Source organism: Ursus americanus, chromosome 3, assembly GCF_024610735.1.
Source record: "Ursus americanus isolate L20-20 chromosome 3, mUrsAme1.1.p, whole genome shotgun sequence".
Lineage (NCBI taxonomy): Eukaryota > Metazoa > Chordata > Mammalia > Carnivora > Ursidae > Ursus > Ursus americanus.
In genome coordinates, this window is record NC_142129.1 from 52128433 (window position 1) to 52151667 (window position 23235).

General features: G+C 43.8%; 1 protein-coding gene across 1 annotated transcript in view; it reads right to left on the bottom strand.

Annotated features, from left to right (window-relative positions):
• DNAH11 (dynein axonemal heavy chain 11) overlaps positions 1–23235 on the bottom strand; it is a 307801-nt gene that overhangs the window by 81254 nt on the left and 203312 nt on the right. The window contains exons 58-63 of the mRNA XM_087860989.1: positions 20302–20415; positions 17450–17593; positions 16651–16833; positions 14554–14655; positions 8824–8958; positions 3818–3988 (exon numbers count right to left, since the gene is read on the bottom strand). Of these exons, the coding sequence (XP_087717115.1) occupies positions 3818–3988; positions 8824–8958; positions 14554–14655; positions 16651–16833; positions 17450–17593; positions 20302–20415 (849 nt within the window). The remainder of the gene's footprint in view (positions 1–3817; positions 3989–8823; positions 8959–14553; positions 14656–16650; positions 16834–17449; positions 17594–20301; positions 20416–23235) is intronic.

Consider the following 23235-nt stretch of genomic DNA (forward strand, 5'->3'; position numbering starts at 1 on the left):
CATTACTGACCATTCCCATGTTTAGACTCTGGTCTCCCATGGCACAACGTTTGCCAGAGGTGTTCTCCAATCTTTGCTCCTTCCTCATCTTTCTCTACTTCACAGCATGGAGTCGAATCTCTTTACTCTAAAGCTCCTCTGACATGAGCATCCCAAGTGTGGGTCTAACAACTCCCTACACATCGATCACTCCCAACTAACTCTCCAACCAATAATGCTCTTACCAGCTCCCTACTGGTCACGGACACTGGAATGCGTCAGAGACACCATGCAGTCATCTTTCTATAACCTTCATCTTTCTCCCAAACCAATTTTAATTTCCGGGAACGGCACCTGCACCTACTTATATCCCCCCATCAGTCCCATCTGCAAGCCGATGCTTTGTTTTACCAGCACCTTCTCGTCTCCTCTGGCATCACTCCCCCGTTGGCAGTGTCCGCTGTCATCACTTTGTTCAGCTGTCATCTGGCTCGCCATCGTAACACATGGCCTCAGTAACAACAGTCTCTTCCCCTTCCAAGTTGCTGTTCCTTCTGTGCCCAGTGTGAGCTTTCGAATGTGTAATTCTGACCAAAGACCTACTTACAATCCTTCAGTGACTCCTGAGGCTTACAATAAAGTGCAAACTCTGTTCCTTCATTTATATTATTGGAATTATGATATGGCTCCTTACTAATTCTGTCATGTTCACCTGTATAATGATATACCAGCTTATTTACATTTTTAAAAGCCTACTTAACATTCTAATACTTAAATCACTTGGAACTATTTTTGCTTGCTTTGAAGCTGTGAAGGAGAGTACTGTTGTTTTGCCCAAAAGGCTGGTCAGTTGTTCAATCACCACTCATTGAAAAATCCATTACTTCCCCACTGATGTGCAATGTACATTTAAGCAGGTATTCCTTTATTTTAAAATACATATTGATAGTCTGGTAGTTCCTCAAAGGATTAAACATAGAATTATCGTGCAGCCTAAAAAAAAAAAAAAAAAATCTCACTCCTGGGGCGCCTGGGTGGCTCAGTTGTTAAGCGTCCGCCTTCGGCTCAGGGCGTGATCCCAGCGTTCTGGGATCGAGCCCCACATCAGGCTCCTCCGCTAGGAGCCTGCTTCTTCCTCTCCCACTCCCCCTGCTTGTGTTCCCTCTCTCTCTCTGCCAACTAAATAAATAAAATCTTAAAAAAAAACTCTCCCCTGCGTATGTACCAAAGAGAAATGAAACGTGTCCACGCAAAAACCCTCTACACAAATAATTCTAATGTTCACAGCAGTATTTTTCATAATAACCAAAAAGTAGAAGCAACTCAAATGTCCATCAACTGATGAGTGTGTAAATAAAATGTGGTACATTCATATAATAGAATGTAATTCAGGCTTAATAAGTAATGAAAGCCTCATATAGGCTATGCATCACAGATGAACCTGGAAAACATTTGAAGTAAGAGAAGTATCAAACGCCACACATTGTGTGAGTTCATTCGTTGGAAGCGTTCAGAACAGGCAAATCCATAGAGACATAAATTAGACTGGTGACTGTCTAAGCCTGGAGAGGATGGGGTGATTGGAGCTAACAAATATGGGGTTTATTCTGGGGGTGATGAAAATGTTCTACAATGGACTGTGATGATGGTTGTACAACTCTGCGAATACACTAAACACTACTGAAGTGTATACTTTAAATGGGTGAATTGTGTGGTATGTAACTTACATCTCAACGAAAAGATACACTGAGCATCTACAATGTCCCAGGCGCCATTCCAGGATAGAGTAGTTAACAAAACATACAAAATCCTTGCTTCCATCTTACACCGTAGCTGAGGGAGAGGAAGGCTATTAACCACAACAGATGGATAAATGAAATAACATATTAGAAAGTGATCAATCCTAATGTGAAAAAATGGGAGTGGGATGAGGCATGCTGAGGGATGGAAGTTTTAATCCTATCTAGGGATTTGAAGATGTTATTTGCACAAAGACCTAATGGATGGGAATGAGATACTTTTATGTCCTGAGAGAAGACTTTAAGACAGAGATAACAGCTAGAGCAAAGGGCCTGTGGTCAGAATGTACCTGGTATATTCAAGAAAGAGGGCCCATGTGACTGCAGCAGAGCACTGAGGAAAAGAATAATAGGAAACGAGATAAAAGAGTAAGGGGCAAAATCGTCAAGGGTTTTATAAGACTTTGTAGGATTTCTAGCTTTTGCTTAGAGGCAGTGGGGAGTAAAGGATCACAGTGGCTGATACGCTGAGATCAGATTTTGGAGAGCAACGAATGCAGCAACAGGGAAACCAGTGAGGAGGTTCTGGCAGTTATTCAAGAGAGGGATGATAGCTTGGCCCAGGACAGGAGTGAAGGTGGTGAAAACCAGTCAGATTCTGAACAGATTTTGAAGGTGTAGCCTACAGAATTTCCTGGATGGACTGGACATGAGTGCCAGAGGGAAGAGTCACATCAAGGCGACTCCAAGGTTTTGGGCCCAACAGAAGGATCAAGCTGCCATTCAACAAGCTGGGAATACTTGGGTAGAAGGCGTTTTGGGGGGAAGGTCAGGATTTCAGTTTGGATGTGCTATAAGACGTCTTTCAGACACAGGAGTGAAGACGCCAGGGTCTGTGACCACAGGTACACTTTTGCAAATTACTGATGTACGGGTGACACTTAAAGCCACAAACCTGGTGCAAAGCAGCTCAAAGATTAAAGGCTGGGCATTTCACTATTAAGGTTGGGGAGAAGAGAAAAATGTAACGAAGTCCAAGAAGGACTGATCAGTGAGGTAGGAAGATGGGGAAAGGTGAGGTCTTGGAATCAGGTAAAGAAGGTACTAGGAAGGAGGGAGCGATCGATTGCATCAGGATGCAGCCAAGAGTCAAGTATGGTGAGAATGGAAAACAAACCATTAGACTTAGCAACGTGGAAGCAAAATGGCCCCACAGGAGTCTTGGTGGAGTGGTGGGGACGAAAGCCTGTCCAGAGTGACTCACGAAAGGGAGGGAGGACCAGGAGATAGTGACTAAGATGACTCTTCTGAAATGATGGCTGTAAATGAGAGCAGAGAAATGGGAGAGTTCCATTTCATCTGCACGAGTGCCACTGACATGTATTTATGTCACGAAAACAACTATTGTGAAAATTGAGGCATTATTACCAATGCAGAACGTTAATATACAGAGAGATGTAAGGATATCTTAAGGGCTTTCGTCAACTGAGCTGACACAATGTTGCAGAGCAAACGGGCGTGGAGGCCAGGAGGTCTCACTTCCTATTCTATACAACCTGAGTCACTTAGACTTCCGTGACTCCGTTTTCTCTTTTGTATAAGGACGATCATGACCTAGATGATTTTAATCTTCCAAATCTGTGCTTTCACTTTGCTCATGGGTATGGATTTTTAGATTTAGGAGGAGTTATCTTTATACTTGCATTTAAATGCTCATTTTTATTCTAAAAGTAGATGTGAAAAAAAAGTCTTTGGCAAATAACCCGTCACGTCAGAAAGAAAACAAAGTTTCATGCCATACCATAACAATAACCGCAATTTGATTTCAGTTATCAGTTTTGTTAAAAGGAGTTTTGCAACTGTATCACTAGAGTGTATAAAAAAATTATTATTTTTTCGTCTCTGTGTTGAAACCATCATTTAAACAAGAAACACTGAGACACACAAGAAATGTCTTTTTCATACTAGAATTTCCAGTCAGTCAGTCAGTCGGTCAGTCATGATAAAGGTACAAAAGAGCCTGGTATACCTACTGTTTTTTCTACTGCGATTCCAAGATGGTGTTTCCAAATGCTACCAAGGGAAGGGAGGGAGCTTACCTTGTGCTGGAGAAAGGGAACCCACTTGCAGTCTACCAGTTCCTGGCGATACGGTTTTGTAAAGGATCCGACATAAGACACAAAGGCTGCGGTAAGGAGAACATCTCCACAGAGGGTCTTCTCTTGAGCTTCGAATGATTTAATCGACTGACCCCAGCGAATCTTCTCTGACTGGAAGGGAAAATAACTCAGATGTAATTGCAGGGTGAACACCAACGAAACAAAGGTTTAAGATGACCACCTTATGGGTCCATTTTAGTCTACGTCCTTTTGCAGAGCCTTTAGAAGGCACAGAACTGGACTGTATGACTATCATCATCTTTCTTACGTTTGAAACCCATCCTTAGGAAGGGGCTCTCATACTCCCCTCAGTGCAGTGTACTGCAATAGGGCATGAGATCTTTCAAATCTCCTTGTTGGATGCTCTCTTTCTTCAAAAGCTGACAGTCACCTTCCTGTCGCTCTGAGAGTGGAGGACCAAGAGGTTGGTCTGACTGAGTGACGTTAGGATTTTTAATGGCAGCCTGGTGGCTCTGCCTTCCTCTCGCTTTGTAGCAATGGTACTACACCGCCCTAGACAACCACTGTTTTAGATATACTGGCTATCAATTGACTGTAGACAAAGGAAAAATGACCAACACTGCTCACATTAATTAAAATGCAAAGCTTTAAGAGCCAGCTATCCTGGACACTATTAATTAAAGAATAATGCTGGTAGTTACTAAACTGGGGTTATTTCTCTGATATAATCTATCAGTGGAAGAACCTATAGCCTATATAAAAAAAAAAAGAAATCAGGAGGGTTTCACTAGTCTTGAAGACAATACACTCAAAGAATGCTGTTGAAGTCCTTCTATCTAGTTGGATGGCCATTTAAAATCTGATTTCCAGGTTAAGTACGTGGAGGCCTTAATATTGGATTTAAATAAAACTACAATAAGTATATGGATTGACTGAACTGAAGGATCGCTCACTAACTCACCATTTCAATGCATGCTAAAATTAGCATCACATTCTAAGAACATGCAAATTAATAGGTACTGAAAAAAATCAGCAATCTGATAGTCCAAGCAAAGAAGAACCCTGTGGAATTTAGCTCTGCCTGTGAAAGAAGAGAGAGCACAGAAAGCAAAAAAGATCTATGTCAAAAGAGACTGGAATGCCAGTTCCCTGCAAGCCACCATAACACCCACAACACGGAGGTCATGAAATTAGCAAGTGAGAATAGTTATCAAAGATATTTTAAGGTCATCTCCTTGCTTTGCTTGAAAAAGATCACCCTACGTTAGCCATACAAACACTAAGGAACTTCAACTCTTCAGCCCTCTTTATAGAATTCATTACTTTCCCTCCTCAGCTACCGACCATATATCCATTAATTTTGAAGAGAAATTTCTCATTTGCCTTTCCTCCATCTTTGTTGTCTTTGGATAGTAAATGATAAACAATAAAGTGCACCCACCTCATTCTCCAAAACAGCTTTGAAATTTGAAGATTTACTAAACACAGACTTATTGGCTATTGAAATCGTCAATAATTTCACTATACCACCCACGCAACATAAATCATTACTGACATTGGCTAACAAGGGTTTAAGAGTTGGAACATGTCCTGTAATAAATTTCTAGACAGTTAAAAATCACTATAATTTTATTCTAATGCATTATAGATTGCCTGTAATGTCATCCTGGCTGGGGTGACCCATTTCTAATTTTGAACAGCTGTTCAGCTCAGGAGTTAGTTAATGATTAAATATAAATTGCCTGATTTATTAGTCTGAATGGTTGAGACTATAGCTTCCAGGTCAATGCCATATAGACAAAATCATCAGTCTTGATGCTTTTCAGAAGTTAACTGTCTCCTGTTCTAGTCAGAAAGAATTTATCCTCAAAGGAAAAGGTCTGACATCTTCAATTAATCCTTAAAAATGTGTGTGTGTATACAAATATATATGTAATTTGTTTTTTGGCTAGTTAACATGGTTTTACCTTCTTTCCTCTCCTTGTCTAAATCATCATGAGTAAGCAAAGCCTTTGGAACACCTGCCGCGTGGAAGAGACACATGGTAGACCCTGTTCTTTCCTTCATAGACATTTTGGACATCCGAAACCTACTACAAGCAAACAGTCTAATTAAATGGCACTTTTTCATTTTCTTAGGTACCTCACAAATGGTAAACACTTCAAACTACTTAAATCACATCACTTTCAATGGGAACAGGTACAAAGTGCACTGGTAGCAGTGGAACTTCTCAACTGACCTAAGAAGAGTGAATCTTCCGAGGGCTACAGGATTTTTTTGTTTTTGAACACAGGTCGTTCCCCAAACTCAATGACTCACTCACTCAACAAGTACCGATGGGTGCCTATGGTGTACCAAGGATTATTCTCTCTCCTTGGGATCAAGGGGTGAAGAAAACAGATGTGGCTCCTGTCCTTGAGGAGCTTATATTCAAGTCGGGGGAAAAAAGACCACCCCCGAAGTACATACGTACGTATTTAAGTGTGTCATGTGGTGATAGATGCTGTGAAGAAAATAAGCCGACTAAGTGCAAAGAGGGCTACCGCGTGGGGGTGGGGGTGTGTACAGGCAGAGGGAAGCCACGTGATAAGGAGAACTTTAAGCAGCCACCTGAAGAAGTGAGGGAGCTAGTGACGTCATTATTTGGAAATGTGTAAGCCATGTGAAGGAAAAAGGCAAAGGCCACCGGTACGGGAGTGACTGATAGTACGAGGGAAGAACAAGGAGGGAGCGAAGCTGGAGCCGGAGGGAAGGTGACAGACGTAGGGACAGAGAGGCATCTGGGAGCTGGATCATGCAGGCCAGCTGAAGCCTTTGGACTATACCTTGATTTAGACAATTAATTATTGGAGACTTCTGGGAGAGGGAAAACATAAATGAAGTTAATTTTTTTAATTACTCAGCTGCAGCAAGGGGAGTGGACTTTGGGGACAATAGTGGAGGCCAGGGAAGTACTGCAGGGGAGAGGAGTGGGTGGCCTGGACCAGTGTGGGGGAAATGGCCAGGATTTGGAATGGACTTTGAAGGTAGTCAAAACAATATGCTGATGGACTGAGTGTGGGTCATGAGAAGGAGCACAAAAACCCAAGAGGGAGTCCACAGCTGTTGGCCGTAACCACTGGAAGAACAGAACTGTAATTACTGAGATGGGGTGCAAAGAGTGGATTTTACAGGTTGGCCCCGAGTTTATGTACAATGAACCATGAGTGTCAGGGAAGGGTTGAATTCAAATTTGTAGTAAATTTTAATTAGATTTTTTTGAAGTCGACTTTAAAAGTTAGGCTATCGCCCAAACGAACCCATCTTGACACACATCCTCCCTCCTTTGTTGCTAAGAGAAATCTGATTTTCAAGAGGGGTGATGTGTCCTTCCCCACGAGATGAACTGTGATCGGCTAAGCCAAGGATGATAACCCCATTTCCCATGTTGGTGGCCTTCTTTGAAGCTAGATGTGGTCAATCTAGTTCTGACTAGAGAAGCCTAAGTGGCTGTCTGCTAGACAGGTTGCCAGGAAAACTTCCGTTTTTCATGTAAAAGGAGAAAAATCCAGAAAAATCCAGATTATTTTCTCTCTCCCCTGAATGTGGAGGTGTAGCAGCCTTCTGGGATGATGGTGCAGAATGCACGAGGGTGGAGGACCAGCTGCTAAGTATGGAGAGGCAGAAGGGTATGAAGAGATTCGGTATCTGACCACTAATTCCCCGACTCAACGACGATAACGGTCTACCCGTGCAATTTTATTGCAGTATGTGAAAAATAAATTCCCATTTGTTCAAGCCACTGTAAATCAACTTTTCTATCACCTTCAGTTAAATGCATTTCTAATAGTTCAGTTATATACTTTTGGGTAGCACTTAAAAATAACAGCTTTACAGAGACTTAATTCACATATTGTGATAGTCACCCTGTAAAGTACGTAACTGAGTGGCTTTTAGTATATTCACAGACTTGTATGATCATTCCCAGCAATCTGAGCATGTTTCTCTCACACAATGGAAAACTCTACAACTATTAGCATTACTCCAGATGCTGCCGCCTTGTCCAGCCTCTGGTAACTGCTAACCCGCTGTCTCGTAGCTTTGCCCATTCTGGATATTTCATGTAGAAGGGATCATACGACATGTGGTATTTTGTGTCTTCTTTCACCTATTTTCATTTACTTTATATTTTCAAGGTTTATCCATGTTATAATATGTACCAAGACTTCAATCCTTTCTATGGTCAAATAATAATCTATTGTATGCATAAATTATACATTGGAGAGCAAATAAAATTCGTGACTTCCTGAGGATAAATGCTGTATGTTCTTCTACCACTTGTGTTCAAACAGGAGAAATTTAATAAAGAATTGCTTTAAAAACCTTTATTTCACAGGGGCGCCTGTGTGGCTCAATCATTTCAGCATCCAACTCCTGATTTCGGCTCAGGTCATGATCTCAGGGTTGTGAGATCGAGCCCTGCAGCGGGCCTGTGCTGAGCACGGAGCCTGCCGGTCTCTCTCCTTCTCCCTCTGCCCCTCCCCCCTGCACCCTGTGTCTAAGATGAATAATAAAAATCTTTAAAAAAATATTTCATAGAATAACTATTAACATTACTCTGTCAGTCACTCGTCAAAAGATACCACAGGAAGAACCAACCGACCAACCAAGCAAGCTTAGCTTTAAAAAAATGTTCTGATGGTACAACTCAGTTGCAAATGTATATTAAAAGAATCAGACAACAGTTCAATCCCACCATTATCCAACACCTGTCCTTGGTTTCTAACGTATCTTAGAACACCACTGAGTTCACGGCTCTATTCTAAAAAACGTAAAGAATCCATCACTTCTTCCTTTCCGTCTGTTGCAACTATAGTATGAAGGCTGATTATTTCCTTTCACTATTGATTCCATGTCTATTTAGTTATTATGGACAGCAAATAAAGATAAAATCCAAAAAAAGGTGATCTGGATATTTGAGATTTTTGAACAAAAGGTCAACTTGCCTCAAGTTCCTTGACAAGCCGATTGGCTAGTTCAATAGTTTTGTTGGTTTGGTTCACCTCCTCTTGACACTGGACTTTCTTGGCTATTGCTTTTTCAAATGAAGCTGTGAGTCTGCTCAGATTTCGATCCAAATCCTAGATAAGAGTGAAAATTAGCTTGTGAGCCATTGTTAGGTAAAATGGAAACAGTATAATCATCTTAAAGCATCTATTACCTATGGGTCAATGAAACCAACCTCCCTGCCTCCTTGACCTTTGCCCCTGTAGCATACATATGTTAGGGAAGAAAAGGATTAGTGATAACAAATGCATCAGTGCCACGGGAGATGACCAGTTCGACCAGTTCACTGTGAGCTTTTCTCACCTGCCTTCTGCACTAAGCAGGGTGCACACAGCCGCTGGGGGGTGAGGGGGCGTGGACGAGCCCTCCAGACTCACACCCCCCTGGGTGCACTGTCCCCTCTCCCTTGTGCCTAAGCCTCATCCTCCGGTACCACCTTTATTCTAATAACGGTCATCTTTTGGTTCTCCACCTCCTGACTCTTTTCTTATTTCTCAATGATCCGTAACTCAGGCAATGAAAAGGGGTGTTAATGATTGAGCAGCTCCAGACCTCAGCAACCTGACCCAGCTTGGGCCAGATGGTAACTTCTGGAAACGGGCCATTGAAACTCAGAGGTATGTCACTGTCTTTGGCATCAAAAGCCAGGAAAGAGGTGTACATTTTGGAGGGCTTCGTTTGGAGAGGGACTGTGTTCCACCAGGGATGCAGGAAAGCAGGGAAAAAACCATGCTGGAGAAAGAGAAAGAAAGGGCAGCAATAGAAGTTACACGGCTCTGGAGAGACACTAGTAGACATCCGTGGCAGCTTTCCGTTTCCTGGATCTCTTTCCTCCCGAGACCAAGTCACACTTCTTTCCCTCAGAGTTGTGACTCATCCCCAGCTCCTTTCTGGCTTAAGGTTTTCTAAGTAGGTGTCTGTTATGGAGAGCCAAAAAAACCCTTGCCTAAGAGAACAGTACTAGGGAGACTCCTTACTACAGCATCTTGCTCTCTGCCAAGCTCCAACAATCCTAAATAAGACTGGTAACAGTGCTTTTGTAAGTGAGTGCCAAGTTCCAAGAGACTTTAATAAGCAAACCCGTAGAACATACACTATTCATAATTTAGAGATGGCTTGTATCTGTCAATGACCCAATTATCATATCATTATTTAGTTTATATCATTAAAGCAGCACCTCTAAAAGATGTACGTGTCGTACTTAAGATTAACACGCAAAATGAGATCAAATATATGAGGACGGGAGAAGATAATCACATGTCACCAAGTAGAAATCGGATTAAAATAAGTAATATTTAAATGTCTGTTAGGTTATTAGAAGTACTTGTGGTTTTATAAAATCCAGGAGCACATGGGAGCTCTGGCCTCCAACTCCTGCGTTCATACTGACTCCCTGCTACCAGTGAAGTGGCCTCAAGGCAGACCGCTTACCTAACCTCTCTGTGCCTCGGTCTCATCACCTGCAAAATGGAAATAATGTTACCCAATTCCTGGGCTGACCTAAATATTCATAGAACTAAGGTATAAAGTGGTTTCTATCCATTCCCTGCATAAAGCTGGGAAGGGGAGCTGACTGTTGGGAGACCACAGTCTCTCGCCCTGGTTTCTGGGTGTTCCTCTCTGGGCAGAAGCCAGAACTGTCTCCCGGGAAGAAGAAGAAGAAGGATAGGTTTCTTTCCGGGGTGAAGGCTGAGCAGCTGTAGTTGCTGTGCTCTCTATACTGGGGGCTCCTGCGCCTGGCACGTCTCAGCTGCGACACTGACGGTGGGCGGACAGCATCAGCTCGTCTCCGCTGCATCACTCCACGGGCTGGGGGCCCAGAGAAGCGATGCATGACGTCCGTGCCGCTGGCTGCACTGTACATCACGGCGTCCCCCGGACTCTTGCCCCCAGGGGTCGGGTCTTCCGCCCGTGTCCGTAAAACTGTGGCAGGCTAACTCGTTAGCTTGCAAGTAGGGTCAAATCTCGGTTCCTTCACAGTTCTTCACAGGCCCTGGCCTCTCAGGTTCCAGAATTGAATGGAGTGAGAAAGGAGGGACGCAGCCCAAGGGATCCAACCCATCAAGCATCCTAAAACCAGGGCTTTGCACATGAGTGTGTTCCAGCACCTCCTGGAGGGCTTGATAAAACCCGGACTCCAGGGTTCTCCCACCACAGTGTCTCATTCCGTCAGTCTGGGGTGGGGTCTGAGAATCTGTACTTCTAACGAGTCCCCAGGGACGCTGCTGCTGCTGCTGGTCTAGGGGACACACCTGGAGAACCAGGGCCCCAACAAGAATGACTGCAGATTTTCTTTATGGCCACCCTTTGCTCCTGTATGTTTGAGAGACGCGGCAGCCGTGCTTCCACTCCAACTCAGCCAGTTCTTTTCTGCTCAGCCTTCACTAAAAGGCCATCTTTTAGTCTTTACAGAGATGAAGAGTAAAAGGAACAAAAACATACAGACCGACCCTGGTATGAATGGACTGGCATCGCAGCACAGACGCTGCTGCCAGACACAGCCCTACTGTGCGAGGCAAGACAGCAACAGGAGACGCAAACTCAGGAGGGAGGAAAAATCAGAGGCTGCAGGAAACGAAGGCAAAGCTAGCAAAAGCTGTAATTTCGCTTGGGCTCCAACATTCATCTAACTCATGCCAACAGACAGCAACTACGCGGAGGCACAGTCCTTGCCACGGCCAGCCACGGCGTCTTCACAGCGAACGGCACTGTGGTGGGAACGGCAGAGACTCTGTTGCATTAGAAACTACTCTTTGGGACTATGAGAAACAACCTGAGGGCTTCAGAGGGGAGGGGGGTGGGGGAATGGGACAGACTGGTGATGGGTAGTAAGGAGGGCACGTACTGCATGGTGCACTGGGTGTTATACGCAACTAATGAATCATCGAACTTTACATCGGAAACCAGGGATGTACTGTATGGTGACTAGCATAATATAATAAAAAAACATTAAAAAAAAAAGAAACTACTCTTTGGAAATCCATTTGTGGTAGGGGGATGGGAGGAGCCATTCTTCATCAAGACATTTCAATTATTACTCTGTCTTCTTTTCCCTGTGTCTGCAAACTTAGCTCTGAGGCTTATTGATACGTGAATCTCTGCTTGTGTCGTGGGTCTCTGAAAACAACTGACACGAACAATTCTATTCAGCCAGTTGCAAGCTGTGTCCAAAGGATCACTAATTCCACAACCACAGATAGTCTTGTGGTTAGGATCACATGTGGCTGGTACCCTCATCCCGTTTCTAGGAACATTAAATTGCTTGCAACTAACATGAAACCATTCACAGTCGATGGCAATGTTTTTTAAAGGCTTTGGTCAAGTTGAGAGTTTTGACCAAGGAAGGTAGTTTTTATAAAATGAGTATGCTTCCTCTAAGTTTATCTAAATCAACAGTTCGCCTGTTTTTCTTTCAGTAGTCACCAGGTGTTTACTGAACAGCACGGACGGCGCCGTCATGGGAAGTGTGCGTGGGCCGCACAGGGAGGGGAGGATGGGCGAGCCACGTGGGCGGGAGCGAGGGTCAGGAAGTGCAGGAGAGGCAGCACTCCAGACAGAGAAGGAGGCGCGAATTACAGGGAGAGGGGCTGAAATGTTCCGTATCTTAAGACGACTTCTGGGGTTATTAACCATCTTATCAAAATAGCTATCAGAAGAAAGACATCTTTTAATGACTGAATAGTAAAACGAGAGCCCGACTGAATTCCTTCCTGATAGATTCAGAAAGTCAATACCTCAGGCTCTGCTCTGGAAAGATGATCTCCCTCGTCTTTTGAGAACCTGCCCTTAAATCTGGGAGGTGCCCTCTATTAGGAAGTGCACCCCACACACACACATTTTTTTTTTTTTTTTTTTTGGCCAAAGTAACAAGTCGTGGCCTCTGACATAAGCAGGTCTAATTCAGGCCTCATTCTGTAAGAAGCTGGGCTCACAAGCCGCCTGGCTACTGTGAGCACCGGATGCCCCGACGACCATGGCGGCTGAGTTGACCTGCTTAGGGGACCCACGGCAGGATGCACTCTGTGACAGGAACATTGTCCCTGAGGTCTACCCTCAGCTCCCGTTGCGCCTTATTCTTTACACTCCCGCCGGACCACCTCCCTACATCTATGACCCTCACAGCCAGGGTTCTCAAATCCACAGTCCTGAGCCCGGCCCGCCTCCAAACTGCAGCTCTGACAGCTGAACACCCAACACAGGGTTTTCTACAGGATGAGTGGAAACTCTAACATTTATGAAGCACTGACTGTGTACTGCACACAGTAGCATCTCAATGCATCACAGTTCATAGATGGGGGGAAACAGAAACCACCCCCAGCTGATTCAAGCTGCAGGGAATTTACCAGAAGGAAATGGAGGTTGGGGAGGCTCTTAGGAGGGAGGAAAAAGGCAGAGAACCACAGAATAGGCACCCAGGAGCTCTTGAGAGTCTCAGGAACAGGAACTCCTCCGAAGTCTCAACTGGACCCTCTCTCTAGAACGCATGACCTCTGCCAGCCGTCTTTATTCCCATGCTCATGGTTCAAATTCTAGAGACTGAGGCAGAAAGTGGCAAAGCTTGGATCGTATGTCCAGCCTTTAGCTGGAGAAGGGAGGGGCACCTCTGGGAAAAGCCCCACTTGAGTGTCTCCAGTGAGGAGGCATCATTTCCCCAAGATACTCCCCGAGAAGGCAGACCGGGTCCCGGGGAGCCATAAATCACAAACGCCCACCTTGAAAAGCAGCTGTTCCAATCACCATGTTACAGAAACGGAACTGAAGCTCCCACGGGTTCCCTAAGTTGCCAGGGCTGGACAGTGCCATCAGTCTGACTGCACTGCGCTCCTCCAGGCCAGGCACTATGGCCTCAACATCCCTCTTCTGGTTCCTGCCCCCTCTCCCCTTGCCATCAGCCAGCCTGGCACCCACTCACTCTCTCCATCGCGGCTGCTCCTGCCTTAGCGGAGGCCCCACTGGGACCCACTGCCATGCCTGGGACTTGTGTGCCTGCGTATGGACACTTCCCTTCCTCCTGCCTCTGCTCAGTTGTTTACAAGTCAGTTTGATCACACTGTTAGCCTATTACAATCTTTCCAAGCTTCCAATTTCACTCATCAGATAACATTCAAATTCTGTAGCCTAAGAGTCAAAGAAGGCCTTTGCTCACCTCTGCAAGTTCATTCCTCGTCACTGTGCTATTCCTGACCTTCCCCCGAACGCTCGTCTTCCTTAGGGCTCTGGCCTGTTGAGTTTCCTCGAGCCCACCAACTGCTTCTTCCTTTTTCTTCCTTCTTTGCTAGGAATACCATTTCCAACCTAATGACCCCAGGGATTCCTAGGAAACTTTTGAAGCCCATGTCGAGTACAGCTTCCCTCTGAAATTTTCTCTCATCTCTCCAGGAAGAAGTCTGGCTCCAGAATCCTTGCCTTTAATCACCATGGGCAATGCTCTTCCTCCTCCTATCAGACCAGGAAAGGTTTTTAAGTGCAGAAATCATCAAAGTTTCTACTTTTTCAGGTCGGGGTCCAGCATATAGCAGACAGAAAGTATCAACTGAATGAGTATGAAAATGAGTGTACCGATGAAAGCTCAAGCTCCTTTCTGCTTGCTTGGACTCAGACGCGACCCTGTCTAAGGGGGGGAGGTGCCACCTCTTGGGAACTTCCTTAGTGTTGCGTTTCGCACTCACCTCAAGCTTTTTCCTGATAGCCTCAAGTTTTTCAGTAGCTGCAGCCAGTTCGAAGTTGGCTTGGGCTAACGCTTGCCGTTTGGGTTCCACGTCACAGTAGACCTGAAAATCCACATGGGGTTTAACTCGTGGGGTAATGAGAGGCAGAGAGGACACACGATCGGTCAACCCTACATTTGAGGGAAGCTTTGTCACTACAATTTCTAGCTCACCTGACAATATGGGTTTTATTTCTTAGCAATGGCACTACCCAACGGCAGAGCCAAAATCTACACAGCCTCCCAAATTCTGTCTGGCTGTCCACGACTGAGTCATTTTTTCCGGACACGAGAGTTATAAATCCTTGCGTAAATTGCTATAGACATCAAACAATATTAAGATGCTCCAGTAGGTTTGTCCTAAAATTTGCAGATAATCTTCCTATCATTAGAAATTGCAGTGGGCAGGAACTATAGCTCAAGGGGGGACCAAGTCTTGATTTTAAAGCAGAAAACAAGTGTGGAGAAACTCTCAAACCCCAGAAAGGACCACAGGAGATAGTCTCACAGTATTAACCGTGCTTCCACTTTCCAAGCTCCTGCCAACTTCAGCGTATGTTACTCGGTGTTTTGAGAATGTGGGGCACCTACTTTCTTCCCCGTTGGCAAGAGAGGAAGGAAATGACATTTTCTTTTCTCTTTTATAGCAAAACCACACAGAACACAGCCACAGTCTAGCTCCATGCTCATCATTCCACCTATGGTGCGAAGAGAGCAGAGGGCTCAGACATTTTCTTAGGGGGAGAGGCTATATGTCAGCTCCCATCTGTCCCAACACTTGCTCTATACAGGCTTCCACTGAAGAGACAGATCCATAGGGTCCTCTTCCTGTGGGTCCCTTTCCCGTCGGGCCCCAATATAAAAGGCTATAACCTGGTTTTACGAAAATCACTTTGGGACTGGCAGTGATTATAGTTGGTATTTCCTCCATACTTCTATTTTTGAATATAACATATGACCTTCCAAGAAAAAAAAAATGAGATGGTTCTTCAGTTAAGGGCCCTGCACTGTTCCCTTTTCACGTCCAGAGTTCTGCCAAGTGCTGGCAGGACAGGTGGCAGGCGGTGAGAACCTGATAAATAAGTTACTAAATGAAATGATCATCTCTCGCTATGCTGCCTGAAAATACAAACTTTTGGATTAGACCGTAATATGAAAAGTGTATTTGTCGTTAAAATACTAAAGACAAAAAAAGGAGGGGGGCATTTCCTCATCTCATGAAGTCTACAATAGATGGTGGCAATTTCTGCGTTAAGAGATGGGATTGAGTTGAAACATGAATTGAGACCTGCAGTTGCTTCAAGTCAATGCAAAATTAATATTTTTAAATTTATTTTATTCTTTAAATTTTTAAAAAGATTTTGAGAGAGAGAGAGTGCGAGAGAGCACACAGAGGCAGAGGGAGAGAGAGAAGCAGACCCCCCGCTGAGCAGGGAGCCCGCTGTGGGGCTCGATCCCAGGACCCCGAGATCATGGCCTGAGCTGAAGGCAGCCACTTAACTGACTGAGCCACCCAGGTGCCCTGCAAAGTTAATATTTTAACATAAAGAAATATAATTAATCAGGGGCGCCTGGGTGGCACAGCGGTTAAGCGTCTGCCTTTGGCTCAGGGCGTGATCCCGGCATTGTGGGATCGAGCCCCACATCAGGCTCCTCCACTATGAGTCTGCTTCTTCCTCTCCCACTCCCCCTGCTTGTGTTCCCTCTCTCGTTGGCCGTCTCTATCTCTGTCGAATAAATAAATAAAATCTTAAAAAAAAAAAGAAAGAAATATAATTAATCAACCAGCAAGTTTTTATCTAATCAAATCAAATTAAGTGCTATTTGATCTACAGTAGCTGATCACTCTACCCTAAAAAAAAGATAGTTTCAAACATTTCAAATATCCTCCTGTGTAGAACTCTGTTTAGTCTGACACTTTTGGGTCTCAATCTTAGAACCTCATCTTATTCAGGTAATTAAACATCAAACTATTTTACTTTGTTTTGCCACTACAGAAATTAGTATCGTGATGGTCCTTGCGAGTAACAGCTGTGGCCCAACGGAGTAAGACTGATACCTCATAGAACTTCACGATGTTGATGACCCAGGCACACAGACCAGCTGCTGCAAAGGATTTGGTCCGAATCAGGCTTGGACTGAACTCTGGGTCTTTCAAATACTGCTCATTTACTACTTTTAGACAGTTCTCCGGAATGTGCTCTTTGTCATAGTTAATTAACGCTTGCAAAAAATCATCAACCTGTAAAGCAAAAAGACTGATTGCAATGAACCCATTTTGGCTGCAGAGAAAATTCCAAGATCAAAAGTTAAAACCAGCTTTTAGGACTCACATTACAAAGGCGAAACTGGCAAGCTGCATTTATCCTACTGTTTGGCTTGTTTGGTCTTTATGGTATGAAGTGAGAATTAGCAATGGACACTTTTAAAATCTCTTCTATCCCAGGGTAAAATATTCAGTCCCCACACAGGAGGCATTCACATTTTGAAGAAAAGACAGAAAAGGAAAAACACCTACCAAAAGGCCCCTCTGCCTCAGCTTCTCATGCACTAGCAACATTTTTCCAGCATAAGAAATCCATGTAATTTTCTCCCTCCTACACTTAACCGCTTTCATAATTTTGCAAAGAATTAGCAACCTTCTGAGAGCTGCTAGTGTTGACTTAGGTATGCAATAACCCCAAGCTAACCTCCAACTTGGCAAACAAAAATCCTAAGTCCAGAGCACACGCGGCAGATTACGCTGGACGAATGCAAAGATGATTTCCTTTGGTTTGAACATCTTTTGCTGTCAAGTAGAAACACGGTACTAAGAAGAGAAACTGTGGGCATTTTCATCCTGCCAGGCTGTCTGATACCTTTCCCATGAAGACTTTAGCTGCTTTCCAACTTCGGTCTTTAGGCACTCTGCCCCGGGGAGCCAGGAGGACCATCACGGCCGCGGTAACGTTGGTAACGGCATTCGGCGGGTTGGGAAAGGCTTTCAGCTCAGTGAGGTTGACCTGAAGAAAAGCACAGTCACACTGAAGAGCAGGGCAGGTCTGGGGAAGAGCCGTGAAGTTAGCGAGCCGGTCGTCAGGGGCCTCCTCCCTCTCCTTGTCCCTACAGCTCTGGTTTGGCAGTTTTTGCCATCTGTGACTCTATGTTGGGACCCCAGGAGATTCAGTTCTCACCCGGCACTTTTCTGATACTCTGGAAATGGCATGGTCTCTTTTGCTTCCCCTAAATTCTCCATCTGATATACCGGGCCTGCGGAGCCTGGCTCACCGAGCCCAGGGAATTTTATACACAAAGTCTTTAACATGTTTATGGGTTCTAGCCTACGTATGTATTATATCTGCATTTTAACCAGGCCCGCCCAGAAATACCATCCTTTGGCTGAGGGTCTCTTGGTTTTGTTTTTCTGCACAAGAAACCTCTTCGATTACACTATGATGACTCTCCAATGGGAACACGACCAAATAGGCTGAACATACCCTCCGCATAACTCCCTGATCATCTCTGGTCAAAATCTTGATTTACCCCACAGATGGTATTAACAAGTTTGTATGAACTACAAGTATTAAGGCAAATACTTTGAGGCAGGAATTACTATCTATGAGCAATTTATCTAAGTTCATGATACAGGATTTACAAAACTAAGTACTTCCCGTGACATTTCATGAGCTACCTAATAGACTCTTGCTTATAAAACCCTATCAAATGTTCAACCTGATTCTTCTTCATTACTGCGAACTGCCTATTTACTTGGGAATGGAAAGGATTGGAAAAACAAGGACAAAAGCAAAACTCCAAAATATGCTAATGATAACTGGGAGCTGGCTAACCAAGATTCTTGCATAATTTGTAAATATCTTCATTTTTGTAAATACATTGAACTTTATATTTAAGTGACATTAATTTATTTTGTATGGGTAAATGATAATATATTTGGAGAAAAAGTTGCAACTGTAGAGAAGCACAAAGAAAATAAACATGCCAGTGTTGAGAGAAAAATCTAAAATTCCATTACTAAGAGATAATCAGTTACTATTACTTTTTATTTTTTCCAATTTTAAGATTTTCTTTTTAAAGATTTATCTTTTTTTTTTTTCTTTAAGAGAGAGACGTACATGAGTGTGGGAGGGTAAGGGCAGAGGGAGAGGGAGAGAGAAACCCAAGCAGACTCCAAGCCAAACGCAGAGCCTGATGCAGGGCTCAGTCTCACGACCCTGAGATCTTGAGCTGAGCTGAAACCAAGAGTCGGACGCTCAACTGACTGCACCACCCAGGAGTCCCTCCCATTTTTTAGTGCACAAGCACATTCTTACCAAAAAAGAAAAAAAAAATTCCTATAGTATATCCTATCTTATAATCTGCTTTATTCACTTAATAGATCCCAGACATTTTCTCAAGTCGTTAATTAGTATCCAACAGTATTTTAATGGCAGCAGAATATGTGCATAAAAGTCAATCTTCTATTATGGTATATTTATATTCTTTTCATGTTTTCAGCTTTGGGGTGCCTAGGTGGCTCAGTTGGTTAAGTGTCTGACTCTTGATTTTAGCTCAGGTCATGATCTCTGGGTTGTGAGATCAAGTCCCCTGTTGGGCTCCACGCTGGGGAGTCTGCTTAAGACTCTCTCTCCCTCTGCTCCTTTCACTACTCATACTCTTTAAAAACAAATCTTTAAAAAAATAATAAAATCACACTTAAAGTTTACAGTTTTATGCTAATTCTATAAGAAACATCCATGTAGATAATAACTCTTTGCTCACAGTCAATTGTTTTCCCAAAAAAACCCCACCACCAACAAAACACCTTAGAAAAAGGACTTGATGTCTACTTCAGCTCAGGTCATGATCCCAGGGTCCTGGGATTGAGCCCTGTATCAGACTCCCTGCTCCACAGGGAGCCTGCTTCTCCCTCTCCCCCTCTGCTCATGCTCTATTTCTTGCTTTCTCTCTCTCAAATAAATAAATAAAATAAAATAAAATAAAAAAGGAAAGAAAAAGAAAAAGGACTTAAATTATTTCTTTGAAGGTCAGTTGAAGTCTGGATCCTTTACTACTTGAGGTTGAATCTTAAGAACCTCAGGCCTGCTAATTCCCTGGGATTCTCCCCAGAGGCCTAGTGGAACCTGAGTGCAAAACTAGCCGTGGACTCCTAAAATAACAGTGCCCACAATTCTGTTTTTCCTTACAATACCCTTCTGACTATCACACATCATTTTCTCTTAGGGGAATTTGAAAGCTCAATGAGGTTTTGCTAATAAGCTGAATCTAGGAAACATGATGTGGGCCAAACCTAGGTATCTCTGTTCCTAGTGCATTGTTCTTTTCATGAGGATCTCTCATTGATGCCCCTTTTTATACCCAGAGGAAGTAAAGAGTCTGCACTTAGTTCTTAAAGCAACACATAATATGAACAACCGGATTTGGGCCAAATCCAGCAGTGAACAATAGAGCTGCCTCTCAGGAAAGTATAAATCCCACAGTATTGGAGACTGCTTGTCAGGGTGTGGAAGGACAGACTCCTGGATGGGAAAGGAAGTCACACTCCTAGTGATGACCTCAAATGCGTGTTCCTACTTTAATATTTTATGGGACTCAAGTTCTTCTCAAAAAAACTCTTTGGCTGCACAGAATTCATTCTGAGTTCAGTTAATCAAACTCTGAGGACTTTAAATACTACATGGAGGAATCCCACGAGCCAGGGAATCATCTTTACCCTGTTGAGTGTGTTGAGTGCAGCTGTTGCGGCCACGAGCGCAGGTTCAGCCTTGAGTACGTCCACCTCACACTCTCTCTGTTTCTGGGACACTTCAGTCTGAATGGCTGTCACCTAATCAGAGAGGAAAGCACACAAACCTTGGTCACCTTGGATATCGCTGCTGAACAATGCAGGCTGACTCAGACTCGCTGCTCAAGAATTCCTTCGTCTCTATTTTCAACAGGTGAGGAGTTTGCCCTAAGGACGAATTCCTCTCAGGCACCATGTACACACAAAGCTTTGTATATGCACAACATATGGTCACGCAACCCAACTCGAATGGACTCAAAGGTCGAAGTGCTCCAAGAAGGGCTCTAATTATAAGGGGCTGCTAATAATAAATTCAAGACTGAACCATTCCTGTGCTCTTCCATTTTCTTTCTGAGAGTGTCCTGTACAAGAGGAAATCCAGGCTGGCTCAGTAACATAGACAGAAAATATTCTTGCTAGAAATCCCTATCTAATTTGTGTTTACATTTGCCCAAAAGCCATGTCGGCTATTCTTTAGGAATAGGTGGGAAGCTTTTCCGGTTCAACTGACTAAAAGATATTGTTATTTCTGTGTATGCTTAGCCACAGATCTAATTTTTATAAAGATTAATTACTGGTTTCTCTAAGGAGCTGGTAAGAAACTACAGCTAGGATAGCCCAGTTCTGTCTTTGGCAACACAACCATCACACTGATGTGCACCTCACTGTGGAGGGTCCAGCAGCTCCCTTCCCATGCCAGAGAGGGTGCCGCAGCAGCCTCCTGATGTGAATGTGTATGGTATGCCTAGAGGGAAGCCATCTGATAAACCTGAACCGAGAGCAAATGACAAGCTTTGGAGTTTTTATCTTCCTCTTCCTCTTGAGACACATATAAAGGTCAAATGGCCAGGAAGAGTCAACTTTGATCCTCAGCAGAAACTGGAGTTTCAAAGCTGTGGCACTGGGCACCAGAATCCAGTCACCATGGGACACAGATTCCAGGGACGGTGACTGGGGCATGTAACGTGTGAGCAAAAGTGCATTTCTTCAGATGTGTTTGGAATGAACAGGTTCAGCCATACCATAAATTTAATAGTGCTTACAACAAATTATGCTGTCTAGTACAGCTTAATTAGCAGTAATTACCATTCTTCTGATTAGCCATTATTTTGCTGTATACTGTAGCTTTTATGAACATAATTGGTTCAGGGTAGAGATGTGATCTCCTGCCAATCCGTACCGAGCTACCGTTAACATAAATAAGAAAACCCCACGTGCTTACTGAGAACTACTCCAAAACCCAGAGGGCTGCCAAGAATGGACCACGAAAATTGTAAAACCAGGACACTGCTTGTGTGTAGAGACCACCACTGCAGATGAAAGGGAGCGGAGAGGTGAGTAAGTTCATACCTCAGGGTTATGTACCTTCCATAAGGATACGTCCAATCTATAAACGCTGTCTGCTACCATTTATAATAGCATCATTTTAAACTGGTCTCAGGATCACAGTTTCAGTGCTAGAGCAGTATTCCTTTTGAGTGCTGCTTCGATGAGACTAGGAGTTGCTATTCTTCTCCATCGGACTCCCTTAACATTCATGGAGTCTTATTCTTTTGGCTAGTCTTTATAACCAAGCAATCTTGAACATTAATGAAAACCCACAAGTGAAAATGAAAAAATACCCTAGGTCGGTCAACGTATTTCTCATTCCCAATCCCCTCTGTGCACTTTTGTTCACAGAGCCTATGCCACAATCACCATGGGGACTGTACCCAGTGCCACAGTTAGGACACCTGAAGTTCTGCAGAGGACTAAAACTTAACTCCTCCTGCTTATTCAAATTATAAGGTAGAATAATTTATATATTTCAAGTGCAATGATACTGGAGTGGTGAAAATGCTGTGTATCTTAGTGACCTGGTAAGTCTCAATGTGCAATTTCCTCTGCCCCATGGCTCCTGGGTAGTGGTCAGCAAGGTTCAACTCGGGGAAGGAGGGGAGAGCTACACAGATCACTTGGAAAGTGTGCTTTTTCTTGACTGCTGTCTGTTAAAGCAGAGTTTTGGAGAGAATCCCATTCTTGGATACACAGAACTTTTCTATTCTATTTCTACTCTCCTTGCAAATAGTTCATGAAATTTAGTGATGCTCACAGAGAGAGAATTAAGTAGTAATAATGGCTTATTATGAGCTGAAGCATGTCCACCTAAAAATGTATACGGTAAAGCCCTAACCTTAGTAACTCAGAATATGACTGTATTTGGAGACAGGCCCTTTAAAGAGGTGGTTAAGCTTAAATGAGCCTGTTAGAATGGGCCCTAATCCAGTCTAACAGGTGTCCTTTTAAGAGGAGGAAATCTGGACAGGCACGAGGGACACCAGGGATGTGTGCATAGAGAAAAGACCATGTGAAGACATAGTGAAAAGGTGGCCATCTGCAAGCCAGGAGAGAGGCCTGTCCTTGATAGGTTTCTCCAAGGGGCGAAGGAGAAACCAAACCTGCCAGCATCCTGATCTTGGACTTCCAGCCTCCAGAATTGTGAGAAAAGAAGTTTCTGCTATTGAAGTCGTACAGTCTGTAGTACTTTGTTCTGGAAGCCCGAGCGAGCTAATACACTGCTCTTATCTGCCTTCAGACCATAGGGAATCCGAGATGATCCCTCAAAATCCAGTTATTCCCACATTTAGGGAAGAAACACATATTAAAACTGAAAACCACGCAAAATCAAGGAGATGTCCAACTTCTGAAGAAATTATATTTGCCCTGCGATATGGAAGGTACTTTAACTCACGAGGATTACACTCAACAAAGAAAGCAGTATGAAAGGGATCAGAGGATCCTTACAATCTGAAAGTGGTAAGTCAAACAAAGATGCAAGAACTTATTTTCATAGGCTTCATGGTGCTTGTGTTGCTTGATCAC